The sequence below is a fragment of the Chionomys nivalis genome, chromosome 4, assembly GCF_950005125.1.
Source record: "Chionomys nivalis chromosome 4, mChiNiv1.1, whole genome shotgun sequence".
Lineage (NCBI taxonomy): Eukaryota > Metazoa > Chordata > Mammalia > Rodentia > Cricetidae > Chionomys > Chionomys nivalis.
This window is the reverse complement of record NC_080089.1, coordinates 74,632,883-74,647,195: the sequence shown is the minus strand read 5'-3', so window position 1 is coordinate 74,647,195 and position 14,313 is coordinate 74,632,883. Positions and strand designations below refer to the sequence as shown.

Genomic DNA, 14,313 nt, shown 5'->3' with positions numbered 1-14,313 from the left:
AATGGAGGCAGGAGTTTATGGAGGCTGTAGAGGCGGGCCACTTACTGGCTTGCTCAGCCTGCTTTTTATAGAACCTAGTCCCACCAGTCCAGGGTTGGCACCATCCACAGTGGGCTGGGCCTTCCTCCATTAATCACCAATAAAGAAAATGTCCTACAACTGCATCTTAGGGAGGTATTTTTCTCAATTGAGGATCCCTCCTTTCAGATGACTCTAGCCTTTGCCAAGTTGACATAAAACTAGCCAGCACATCATTGGTCAGTGTCTTGCTCAGCCATCATCAGAGAAAGTTCTTCTTACAGTAGATGGGAACTAATATAGAGATCCACAGCTGGTCCACGTGCAGAGGGTGAGAGGCTTTGGAACACTCAGTCCTAAATATCTTCATTAAATCCTTCCCCTCGGGGCTGAGGGAGCTATGCAGAAGAGGAGGCGGAAAAGTTGTAAGAGCCAGAGGGGGTGGATGACACCAAGGAAACAGTGTCTTCTAGACACAACAGGACTGACTCATGTATGAACTCACAGAGACTGCGGCAGCATGCTCAGGTTCCACAGCCTGGATGCCAGAGCTAAGAGGGAGAAGTGGTTAGAAGCTCTCGTTCCTAATAAGAAGCTGTCTCCAAATTGACAACCACTTGCAAAGGAAAAAAACAGTTTTCTACAATGGAGTTTCACTGGGTACACAAACCACACTTGAGGGTAGACTCTGGGCCAAGGAGTAGAAGACCAACACAAAATGAACTCAGTGGCGGTTTTTTGTAGGGTTTTTATTGTTTTTTTCTTTTTTTGTTTTATCTCAGGTTGCTTTGTTTGGGTATTTTTGTTTGTTTTGTTTCAATATTACTGGTCATTTGCTTGTATGCATTAGTTTCTGATTTTGTGTTTTTATGGGTTTTGTGTGTGAGAGTGTTTCTTGTGTTTTTTCCTCTTTTTTGTTTTTTTTGGTTTGGTTTGGTTTGGTTTTTGGTTTTGATTTGTTCCCACCACCACCCCCATAAGACGGGGGGTGTCTCTGTGTAGCCCTGGCTGTCCTGGAACTAGTTCTGTAGACCAAGGCCTTGCCTGCTTCTGCTTCCTGAGTGCTGGGATTAAAAGCGTGCGCCACCATTGCCCTACTGCTTTTTCCTCTTCATTATCATCTTTCTAGTTTGTTTGCTTTTTTATTTGCTCATTTGTTTTCTAAAGAGAGGAAGCCAGTGTGGAGTTGGATGGGTGGAGAAGAACTGGAATGAGATGGGGGATGGAAAATTGATCAAAATATAGAAAACGAAAGTCATTAAATTTAACTTGGTAACAAAGATTAATATCTAGCTAAATTAAAGACTTCTTTAAAAAAAAATTAGGCCACTAGACTAGGGAGGTGGCTGAGAAGGTAAAGTGCCTGCCCCATCACGGCATGAAGATCTGAGTTCAGATTCCTAGAACACACAGAAAAAGGTGGGATTGGGGCGAGTGCCTGTAAATATCCTCCTACACCCACTGCTTGGCAATGGAAAGACAGATGTATCCCTGAAGCTCATTGGCCAGCCAGTGTAGGTGGATTATTGAACTTCAGTAGGGTCCAGGTTTTGTTTTGTTTTGAGACTGTCCCATAAATAAAAAGATGGAAACATACCCCACATGAACCTTTGGCCTTGACATGCATGTGCATGCATACCTACAAATGGGTATGCATCCATACTAACAAGCCCAGATACCACACACAGGAAAGGTGATGTGTTTTGTAAAAATGAGCAATAGGTTATCCAAAGAAATAGGAATGCCTTTGGTAAATGAACATGTAAAACAATGCATAACCTTGTCATAATTTAACAAAATGTACATTAAAGCCATAGTGAAATACCATTTCACATATTCCAGAATGCCAAAAATTAAAGTTCTGATCATACTAAACATAAACAAAGAAGAGGAACAACATGAATTGTCATGTATGGAATCTTTTAGAAATGTAAATTGGCATAGTCACTTTGAACATAGTTTAATATTACCTAATAAAGTTGAGTGAGTATAAGTGTCTTAGTTAGGGTTTCTATTGTGAAGAGACACCATGACCATGGCAACTCTTATAAAAGAAAACATTTAATTGCGGGGCTTACAGTTCAGAGGTTCGGTCCCTTATCATCATGGTGGGACATGGTGGTGTGCAGGCAGACATGGTGCTGGAGAAGGAACTGAGAATTCTACATTACCTGCAGGCATTGGGAAGTGGTCTGTCACACTGAACATGGCTTGAGCATGTATGAGACCTCCACAGTGACACACTTTCTCCAACAAGATCACACCTACTCCAATAAGGACACACCTCCTAATACTGCCACTCCTTTGGGTGGCCATTTTTTTTCAAACTACTACAATAAGCAAGCATTCCCTTTCCCCAGCAATTTCATTCCTAGATTTGAGCCAAAGAGGAATTGTACATCTGTACCAGGAAATAAGTAGATTATTTATCATAACAAAGAAATAGAGGGAGAAGCTGCTAGGAGCTTAGATGTTCAGAGGAAGGAATAGTTTGTTGACATGAGATTGAAATAAGTATAACTCTAAGCATCAACCCCAAACAGTGGTAAATGAAAAAAAGAAAGTCAATCCTAAGAGGACTTATTTATATAAGGTGTAATATAAAGGAAAACCAAAAACTGCTAAGGATTTATACATGTAAATTCTAGGGAGCAAAAAAATCATTGATAATTCAGTATACTAACTATCTCCTTTGGAGGAGAGATACATCTAAGGTGACTGAGGTACTGGGAATGTCTCAGTTCTCAGTGTGTTTGTGGGTGTTCATTTTATTTTATTTTTTTTTTGGTCAGGATTACCTTCTTTTTAATTGATTTTATTGAACTATATATTTTTCTCCTCTCTCCTCCCTTTTTTCCCCTTCCCCTTCAACCTTCTCCCATGATGCTCATACTCCTAATTTACTCAGGAAATCTTGTCTTTTTCTACTTTTCATGTAGATTAGATCCATGTATGTCTCCCCTAGGGTCCTCTTTGTTGTCTAGGTGCTCTGGGATTGTGAGTTGTTGGCTGGTTTTCTTTGTCTAATGTCTAAAAGCCACTTATGAGTGAATACATATTATATTTGTCTTTCTGGGTCTATTTTATAGATCCATCCACTTGCTTGCAGATTTCAAGATGTCATTATTTTTTTCCACTGTGTAGTACTCCGTTGTGTAAATGTACCACATTTTCTTTATCCATTCTTCAGTCAAGGGGTATTTAGGTTGTCCAAGTTTTGGCTACGACAAATAATGCTGCTATGAACATAATTGATCACATGTCCTTGTGGCATGATTGAGCATCCTTTAGGTATATACCCAAAAGAGGTATTGCTGGGTCTTGAGAAAGGTTGTTTCCTAATTTTCTGAGAAATCGCCATACTGATTTCCAAAGTAGTTTGCACTCCCACCAGCAAGGGAGGAGTGTTCCCTTTACCCCACATCCTCTCCAGTATAAACTGTCATCTGTGTTTTTGATATTGGCCATTCTTACAGGTATAAGATGGAATCTCAGAGTTGTTTTGATATGCTTTTCTCTGATGACTAAGGATGTTGAGCATTTTCTTAAGTGTCTTTCAGCCATTTTAGATTCCTCTGTTGAGAGTTCTCTGTTTAGGTCTGTACTCCATTTTTTTTATTAGATTATTTGTTCTTTTGGTGACCAATTTCTTGAGTTCTTTGTATATTTTGGAGATCAGACCTCTGTTTGATGTGGGTTTGGTGAAGATCTTTTCCCATTCTGTAGGCTGTCGTTTTATTTTGTTGACTGGGTCCTTTGCTTTACAGAAGCTTTTCAGTTTCAGGAGGTTATATAACAGTTTTGAGTATATATTCAAAGGATACTCAATCGTGCACACAAGGACATGTACTCAACTATATTCATAACAGCGTTGTTTGTCATAGCCAGAATCTGGAAAGAACCTAAATGCCCCTCGACTGAAGAATGGATAAGGAAAATGTACATTTATACAGTGGAGTACTACATAGCAGAAAAAAATAATGACATCTTGAAACTTGCAGGCAAATGGATGGATCTATAAAACATCATTTTGAGTGAGGTAACCCAGACCCAGAAAGACAATTATCACATGTACTCACTCATAAGTAGTTTTTAAATTTATTTATTGATTTATTATGTATACAACATTCCTTCCATGTGTGCCTGCAGGTCAGAAGAGGGCACCAGATCTCATTATAGATGGCTGTGAGCCACCATGTTGTTGCTGGGAATTGAACTCAGGACCTCTGGAAGAGCAGCTAGTGCTCTTAACCGCTGAGCCATCTCTCCAGCCCCCATAAGTGGTTTTAAAACATAAAGCAAATAAAACCAGCCTACAAATCACAATCCTAGAGAACCTAGACAACAATGAGGACCCTAAGAGAGGAGTACATGTATCTAATCTACATGGGAAGTAGAAAAAGACAAGATCTCTTGAGTAAATTGGGAGCATGAAGACCATGGGAAAGGGTTGAATGGGAGGGGAGAGGCAAGCAGGGGAACAGAGAAAAATGTAGAGTTCAATAAAAATCAATTTTTGAAAAAAGAATTTGTTGGTTTGTTTATTTTTTCGAGAAAGGGTTTCTCTGTAGCTTTGGAGCCTGTCCTGGAACTAGCTCTTGTAGACCAGGCTGACCTTGAACTCAGAGATTCACCTGCCCCTGCCTCCCGAGTGCTGGGATTAAAGAAGTACTCAGGAGGACAATGCAGAAGACTCATCTTGATTTCAAGGCTAGCTTGTTCTATGTAGTGAGTTCCTGGTTAGCCTGGGCTGTATTGTGAGACCTTGTCTTAAAAAAATAAAAAAGAAAGGAGGGAGGGAGGGAGGGAGGGAGGGAGGGAGGGAGGGAGAGAGAGAGAGAGAGAGAGAGAGAGAGAGAGAGAGAGAGAGAGAGAGAAGAAAGTCTTAAAGAAACAGTCTAATAATAACAAAATAATATTTTCCTTTTAAAATGTTTTAAGAAGATTCCTTTGTTTTTATTTTCTGTGTGCCTGTGAGTATCTGCATTATGTATGTGTATCACATGTGTGCCAGTACCCTTGGAGACCAGAAGAGAGTACCAGGACCTCTGGAGCACAGGCAGTTTTGAGCCACCTCATGTGGATGCTGGGAACTGAGCACAAACCCACTACAGGAAGTATTCTTAACTGCTGAGCCATCCTTTCCAGCTCCTAAAATAATCTTTTTGAAAACACATTTAAAATAAAAAATTTCCCAGAAACAAGAGACTACTCCTTCCCGTTAGGTACATGTTGCTATTTTCTTATGTTGATGTTGTGTCCCGCTGCTCTCCTAAACAGTTTGTTAAGACAAATGTTATTCGTTAGGATAATTTGATATCACTGATAGAAATTATTTCTGGCAAAAATTATTTCCTATTGCCACTGAAATTCGGTTATCAGAAATTGTAGTTCTATTAAGTAATTATTTTATTGATTTTCATACTTCCCATTTCCATTGATTATTTTTCTACAGAAACAAACTAGTGAAGGCATGAATTATCTGAAGGGAAAAGTAGTGATGATATGATGAAGAACGTATGACGATGGACATGGCATTTCCCTTTCCCCAACAATAGATGCAACTAGATAAAACTTACATTTAAATGGTTGTTTCTTCCCTCCACAGCTATAAGAAGTAGACCAATCACGTGACTTCCTACAGTGCGAGCCATGGCACTACCGTTCCGGAAGGACTTAGGGGAGTATAAGGACCTGGATGAAGATGAGCTCCTTGGCAATCTGTCAGAAACAGAGCTGAAACAGCTTGAAACTGTCCTGGATGATCTCGACCCCGAGGTTGGTGCTAGCCGGAGAAGAGAGATACAATAGCTTTTCAGACTGCCAGCGTGCTTTCTCGTGGCTCGCCCCGTACCCTTCACCCACCTTCTGTCCAAATGAACTGGCATTTTTCTTCTTCAGGTCTCCACATCTCCCTCCATGTCGTATGACACAGACATTCTAAACTATCATTAAACATTTACACAATTTTTTTTCTCTACTACAAACTCGCCTCTGTGCAATTGAAAGTAGTAATAGCTAATGAGCTCTTTAGTCTATAATAATCTGTTTCTCTTCAGAGTTTCTGTACAAGGCTGGTGCTAGTATACTGTGCCTCTAAAATTTTCTTAATGGTTTAAACCTAATTATAATGGTTCTTGAGAAATGTTGACCAAGTGGTATAAATTTTTTAGCATTGGAAAGTGTAGATCTGAACACAGATGTTTCTTAACAATGTTCTTATCTGCCTGATAAGAACATCATCCTACAACCATCCTAGGTTGCAAATATTATACATTAAAGTGTACTTAATATCCCTAGCCAACTAACATCATAACTTTGTCTAGCCTTTCTTAAATGTGCTCAGAACACTTAAATAAGCCTACATTTGGACAAAATCATCTAATGTAAAGCCTAATTTTTAATAAAGTATTGAATACATCATGTAAGTTGTATGCTATACTGAAAATGAAAATTGAAATCATTTTGTGGGTGCACTTCTATACCATCTTAGAGTTGAACCGTTATTAAGTCAGAGACATTGTAGATGTACACTTGTCTGTATTTGCCAAGTGGTTGTTACTTGTCTTATATGCTACACAAAGCTAATGTGGAATCCTTTACCTTTGAAGTGTGATTCAAGGAGGAGCGGGTAGCAGGAAGAACCACAAGGTAGTGGTTATTTGCCACACTTTACCTACCTTATTTCTTAAAAGGCAGTGGTTTTATATGCCCTTTAATAATTGAGGTATATGAGCTTTATGGGAGAGGAGAGGTACTGGATATTAGGGCCTAAAGCATCCTAAAATGTGCTTTATAAAATTGTTCTTGTTGCTAAGTGGTGTGTCCATACCATAGGGCAAGTCCTTTGACCATAATTACTGTTACAAGGAAAACTTCTCATACCTAAGTCTGAGGGATTACTCAGGAGAACAGAGCTGTCAGCAATATATTTGGCAGTTAGTCAATGAAACCAATTTAAATCAAATAGTTTAAGAACTAGAAAGCATGTAATAGGCTGTATAGCCTGGCGTTTTCAGCTGGGCCAATGACTTTTGTGCGGGCCTGTCCTGTGTATTACAAAATGTTTAACAGCCCCTTGCCTCAGGAGCGATCTCCTTTGGGGAACAGTCTTCAGGCTGTGAATATCTAGGGAGAAAAAACTATGGTGGACATTTTTGCACATCCTGTCTATATCTACACGTGACCCAGAAGGGAAGGTTTCGCCATTTCCTTCTGAGCCCCACTCCCAAGAAGAAGGGCTCACCATTTTCCCTGAGTCTAAGACTATGGGGTCCTTGACATGACCATGGCTATGTCAACAACCCACATTCACTCAAGACTTCCCTCACTTAGGACTTCCTCCGCTCCCTACACTAGGGTGTGTGCTCTATACTAAGCTTCATTCCCCAGCTCTGAAACCATTATTCAGTTTGGGGGACAACCTGTAGTTCCTGGTTAGTATGCTACTCTCAGGAAATGCAAGAGTGAACAAACCCAATGTAATTTTTGCCCCCAGGATGCAGGCTAGTAGGAATGGGGAAAACAAGACTTGAATCAGATAATAAAACTGTGTTAAAAGTATGATGGGTACCACAGACAGTAATTTATGAATGAGACATAAGGAAAAATGTTTCTTGGTGGCATATACTGAAGTCTTAGGAATGGTGACTGGAAAGGATGGGCAGAACCTTCAGGGGAAGTGATCTCCATGCTTCACATATTTGAGGTCATGATTGAAGGAAATGTATGACAAGAACAAGGAAAGAAATAATCCAGTGTATCAAGAGTGGGGGTGTCAGCTGAACCTAGGCTGACGGGTTGAGGGTTGTGAAGGAAGGATGTGACCGGGCACCTGATGCCCTGAGGCCAGTTACATTAGAGTGAGCTTGCACCCAAGTCGTGGCACTGGAGATGGGAAAGTGATGACTGCCATCTTTAGGAACTTGCAGGCTGAGTGGGTTCTTTGTCGTTCTTCTCAGATTTCAACATCCAAAGGTAAAAATCTCATGTTTGTTCTTTATAGTTCCACAGACAGTTTTTTCATTGTAAATACACACAATATTCAGGTTAGGAACAGATCTTTGAGGTTCACCCTTGTAGATCAGCTTTCTAAGTAATGAGTATCACTATATTACAGATTTTATGAAAACTGTTGTGGAGTTCAGGAAATGGTCCAAGTGTAAACATGTTATTTTTAGTTACAAAGTAATCACTTCCTATTCTTCTCCATAGGAAAATCACCTTTTGAAAATGTATACTAACTGTGAGGTTGAATATCAGCATTAGTAATAGATGTTGCCTTCTCTGGCTGCCTCAATTGTAGAGCAAGGTATACTCAGCAGTATGAAGCAAGACAGGATCTCTTATAGCCCAGAATGGCCTGACTTGACCTTCTGATCCTCCTGTCTCTCCCACCAAGTTCTGAGAGTACAGACATGCAACCCCATACCTGGTTGATGCTGACCTTTGACAAGCAGGATGATGCTCGCTTTGTCTTGTCTCTCTGTTATTCCTGGCCTTAATACAAATTCAACTTCAACCATTCCTCCCCTTTCTACTTCTAGTCAACCCATGTGCTCAAGGCTGTGCTACGTGGGCAGCAGAGGATTCAGGGTGCCATTAGGCATGCATAGCAATGACAGTAATTGTAACTAGCATACACTAACGCTCCTGTCTACATATGGACACATACACAATGAAATGTGCTAGATTTTAATCAACTAAACAGTCTTGATGTTGGACTGTGTATGTTTTTTATCTGGATAAGAGCTCTGTGATCAAATGGAAGTCATTAGAAGGAATAACACATAGTACTTTGCAGTTCTTTTGTGATAGAATTAGTTTATGTACATATTTACTAGTCATTTATTAAGAATTAAGAAAATTATCTTTGCTGTTGTTTGGACATTGACCCTTCTATTGTCCTGCTTCAGCTCCCCAAGAGCTAGAACATAGGCATGTGCTACTAGGCCAAGCTAGGAAAGCTTTTTCCTTAATAGTCCTTGGAGAAAAATAAAAATACTAACTCAAGTATAAATGTCAACATAAATTTAAAAACCATCCCTGTAAAAATAATAATTCATGAATACTTAAAAATTAAAGGGTGAAGTTAGGCAAAATGACCCCTTTCTATAATCCCAGTACTTGGAAGGATGCAGCAAGAAAGATCATGGCAGGTTTGTGGCCAGCATGAAACACACTGTGAATTCCAAGCCAATCATGGTGATATATCAAGAGCTTGTTTCAAAAAAACAACATGCTAATGGGTGTTTCCTCCCAGTGGGATATGATCTGAAGAAAATATGTACTTGTCTATTTTTAATAGTAATGTAAGTGAATTCTACCTACTTAAAAAAAAATTTGACTTGCCAGGCAGTAGTGGCACATGCATTTTGAGAGGAAGAGGCAGGCAGATCTTGTGAGTTCAAGGTCAGTGTGGCCTATAGAGCGAGTTCCAGAACAGCCAGGACTACAGAAAAACCCTGTCTCAAGGAAAAAAAAAATTGCTTGTGGGCCAGTCAGATGGGGCAGCAATATAGGCAGTTACCAGTGAGTCTGACAATCTATGTAGATTCCAGTGGAAAGAGGGGACCAACTCCCAAAAGTTGTCCTCTGATCTCTATATACATGCCATAGCACATACACTCCCCCACACCCAAAATCAATAGATCCACTTTAAATAAAAAATTTTTGTGATGCATCTCACACAACTATCCCAAAGTCTTGCAAGGAGGTGTTCGATGCCTACCTATGTCATGCTAGTTTCTTGATCTTTCTTACATGGGTGTTGACGTTCTTGGTGGTTTGCGATTGTAATGGCTGACTTATTCTCTTTGGCAGAATGCCCTTCTGCCTGCAGGGTTTCGGCAAAAGAACCAAACATCAAAGTCTGCCACAGGGCCCTTCGACAGAGAACGTCTCCTTTCTTATCTAGAGAAGGAAGCATTGGAGCATAAAGACCGGGAAGACTATGTGCCCTACACTGGAGAGAAGAAAGGTGAGTCTGGGATCATATGTTGTCATTCAGCAGCTTTGGGTTCTTTTTATAATGGATACCCAGGGAGAAAATTGTTTTTAGATGTACATAATCAGCAGCCTTTAAAGATACATACTGTCAGCCTTAAAAATTGCTGGGTGGTTTAGACACATTTTTATCAGTTTATCCAGTGAGATTTTAGTCTTAATTATTCATTAGTGAGGTTTTATTACAAAGAGACTTTGTATAACATTACTTCACACTACAAGTTGTTGAAGTAAATTTAAAACCTCTAATTTATTGCAGTGTAAGCTATGACAAAAAAATATTCTTCCCTAACTTGCCAAAGTCTTTAGAGTAAAATTCCATAAAATAATTCATGCTTTTTAAAAGATACCCTTCCTTAGATGTCTTCCTTAATACATCATATTTTGTTTGTTAATGTTTCCTATGGTAACTTTGAGGAAATTTTTCTAGTCTTAACTCTTTCATATTGTAGCATATAATTTATTCATGCCCTTATTATTCATCTTCCTTAATCAGTTAGCAAGAACAACCAATACATGAAGATGTGGCTTAGATTAAACTTTACTTTTCAGCGTGAAAAGTTTACCAGCTAAAGTTACAGCTCAAGAAGTAGTGGCTAACATAAATAACTTAGAAGTGGGGTATACATGAAGAAACAGGAAGTAGGGACTAAGGACAGGTAGTAGACTTTCACTTTAAAGTCCAACTAGATAGGAAGTTCTGCAAGATGACTTAGCTTGTATGCAGGTTATATCATAGAAGTTACTAAAGGCTGGAGAGATGGTTCAGTGGTTAAGACCGCTTCCTGCTGTTCCAGAGGACCTGTATTCAGTTCCCAGTACCCATGTTGTACAACTGAGAACTTCCTGTAGCTCTAGCTCCAAAGACTCCACCGCCCTCTTCTGGCCTTTGAGGGGAACTGCACTCACTTGTACATACCACTCCCCCCAAATACATAATTAAAAATAAATATTTTTAAAGTAAAATTAGAGTACATAAAACAAGAACCAAATGTATGAGCATATAAGGTATAATTATGTACATTAAGTAGATTGCTTGATATAGTAAAAGCAGTTTGTTTTTTAATTTGAGGGTTTCTTTTTTAAAATATGTATATGTGCTTGTATCTGTGTATGTTTTATGCACCCATGTATAAGGGTTCCTGTGAGACCAGGAGAGGGAGTTATATAGCTACATTTGTGAGCCACCCTATATGGGTGCTGAGACTTGGGTCCTTTGGAAGAACAGGAAGTGCTTCTAACCATTGAACCATCTCCAGCACCAAATTTGTTTTTTTCCTTATTGCTGTGTTCTCTCATCTATGATCTGTCTATATGTGTGGATATATGTGTGTAGGTGGGTGGCATGTCCATGTAGAGGTGAGAGAACAACCTGAGGGAGTGGGTTTTTTCTTTCTGCTTTGTGGATTCCAGTAATTGAACTCAGATCATTACACTTGGTGGAAAGCATCACTGAACCATCTCTCTGGCCAGTGAAAGCTATTCTTAAAATTATACAGCATCCTTGTAAGACAACATGTAGGGAAGAATTGTGGTAGTGGGTTTTTTGTTCTTTGGGTTTGTTTGGTTGGTTGGTTTTGGGTTTTTTATTGTTGTTGTTTTGGTTTTTCGAGACAAGATTTCTCTGTAGCTTTGGAGCCAGTCCTGGAAACTAGCTCTTGTAGACCAGGCTGGCCTCGAACTCACAGAGATTTGCCTTCCTCTGCCTCCTGAGTTCTGGGATTAAAGGTGTGTGCCACCACTGCCCGGCTTTGTTCTTTGTTTTTTGTATTTTGTTTTTTAAGGTAGTGTCTTGCTAGTCTAGACTGGCCTGGAACTAGCTGAGGCTGACCTATCCCACGTGTAATCCTCCTGCTTCAGCCTCCCAGAGTGCTGGGATTACAGGTGTGAGCCACCATATCTCACTGGGAGTTGTTTAAGTACGTTCTTTTTTTGCAGTGCCAGAGATTAAGCCAGTGGTTCTCAACTTTCCTAATGCTGTGACCCTTTAATACATGTTATGGTGACCCCAACCATAAAATTATTTTTGTTGCAACTTCATAACTGTGATATTACTACTGTTATGAATAATAATGTAAATATGTTTTCTGATGGTCTTTTTTTTCTGTTCCCAGCTCCCCCTCAGACAGAGTTTCTCTGTGTAACAGGCTTAGCTGTCCTGGCATTAGCTCTTGTAGACCAGGCTGGCCTCAAATTTACAGAGATCTGCCCTCCTCTGCTTCACAAGTGCTGGGATTAAAAGCATGTGCCACCACCGCCCAGCCTCTGATGGTTTTAGGCAACCCCTGTGAAAAGGTTATTTGACCCCAAAGGGTCACAGCCCACATGTTGAGAACCTCTGAATTAAGCCCAAGAGTGTCTGCACGATAAACAAGAATATTCCGCCACTGAGCTACACCCCCAACCCTTTAAGTACATTTTTTTGTAGGTAGACCTACAGTATGCATTTATATATCTGCATCTAACTCTAACAAGCTTCTTTAGGAATACTAGGATTATATTAAGTAATCTTAACAGATTAATACAAATAACTTCTTTATGATTCTGAATGTTTAAAAATTAAAATTGTAAGTGTATATTTCTTTTACTTATAGATATTACATTAAAGTATGAAAAAAGCTTTTTGCCTCTTTAAACATTTGCAGAATAGTGATGAGGATATAGCTTAGTTAGTAGAAGCTTGCCTGTCATGTCAGAAACCCTGGGTTCAGTCCCCAACACTGCATAAACTGGGTGTGGTGCTGTGATCTGTAATCCTGACACTGGGGAAGTAGAAGCAAGAGAATCAGGTATGAGGCCAGCCTGGGCTACATCAGACTGTCTCTCCACACACACACACACACACACACACACACACACACACACACAAAGATAAAATTGCAGAATGGGTAGCTGGACATAGACAAGGATGAAGGAGAGTATTTATTTGTCTAGCTCTTTCTAAAAGTTATGAACATGCACAGTGCTGACTTTGGCTAAGTGACTAAGTATTTCCCATCACACTTCTACATGTCATCAATAGTCTGTCTCAGAATTAAGTAAGGCATGGAGCTGTCCTGTGAGTTTGTGCCCAGTCTTTAATATTCCTGTCTTTCATGTTTCTTTGTTGTGTGAATCCTTCTCTGTTTTGCTCATGCCATGCTTCACTCTTATCTGGACTGTTTTTTCCTATGTCCATTATTTCCGTGCCATGATTGTAGTCTCCTTGTTGCAGATGGATATTTTCCATTGGATTGTTTGAACTCTGACTCATCAAGGATGGGCCCCTCCCATCCTTGGGGAACACTCTTATTCTCCCTGTTAGTCCTTGAAGTAGAGCCTCTATGCTTCATTGTTCTCATTTTTTATTCCAACTCTGAGAATGTAATATTCTTGGGTTTCTTCCCAAGAATACCGTACACTCCACTCTTTTTTGTTTCCTACAAGTGTCTTAAATGGATGTCTTATTAAATAATTTCAACTCACGTGTCTTAAATGGATGTCTTATTAAATAATTTCAACTCACGTGGCAGTCGCCTCCATTTTCCAGAAATCTTGTTGTAGTCTCCATTATTCTAAAAGAGACTTCCCACATCGTGTTGAGTATATGACTTCTTTGGGAGACCTTTTGACTCTTGAGTAAGTCAGAAAGATGTAGTTAGATGTCTTTATAGCAGCTCTATGTATAGGTTTTGGTGTCTGAAGTATCAAAGACTTAAACTCCCATTTTATTTGTTTTGTTTCATTTGGAGGTAGGACTGTATCATTTCATACTTGTTCCAGAGATTAACTTTCCTGGCATAGTCATTGTTTATATTTTGCTACAGTGTAAAAAATTAATTTCAGTTTTAAAATTCCAGTCTGGATTTTGTTTAACAAGAAAATTAAAGTTAGTCAGGTAGAGAGCACTTGCATTCAGATGTACATTGCCACAAGCACACACTCTCTCTCACACACACACACGTAATTAAAAATAAAATAGTATCCATAATCTTATTAATAAGATTATGTTAAAGAAAATTCCTGTGCCATAAAAATCTTCCCATTTAAGTAATTCAGTAATGTTGATCATATTCATAGAACTGTTCAACAATCCCCCACAGTCTTTAATCTAGAACAATTTTTAGTCTTCATCATGCCCCAAAGAAACCTTGTATTCATGTAATCAGTCACTCTACCACATTCCCATTCTACTCCACAGCCATAGGCAACCACTAACTTACTTTCTGGCTTGTAAATTTGTTTGTTCTGGACACCACCCATCAGTAGATTATACAATATGACCTGATGAATGCCTTCTTTCACTTAGCA

General features: G+C 39.4%; 1 protein-coding gene across 1 annotated transcript in view; it reads left to right on the top strand.

The window, feature by feature from the left end:
• Positions 1-14,313, top strand: part of Tmod3 (tropomodulin 3) — a 60,907-nt gene that overhangs the window by 21,507 nt on the left and 25,087 nt on the right. The window contains exons 2-3 of the mRNA XM_057768701.1: positions 5,627-5,796; positions 9,841-9,997. Of these exons, the coding sequence (XP_057624684.1) occupies positions 5,671-5,796; positions 9,841-9,997 (283 nt within the window). The 5' untranslated portion in view covers positions 5,627-5,670. The remainder of the gene's footprint in view (positions 1-5,626; positions 5,797-9,840; positions 9,998-14,313) is intronic.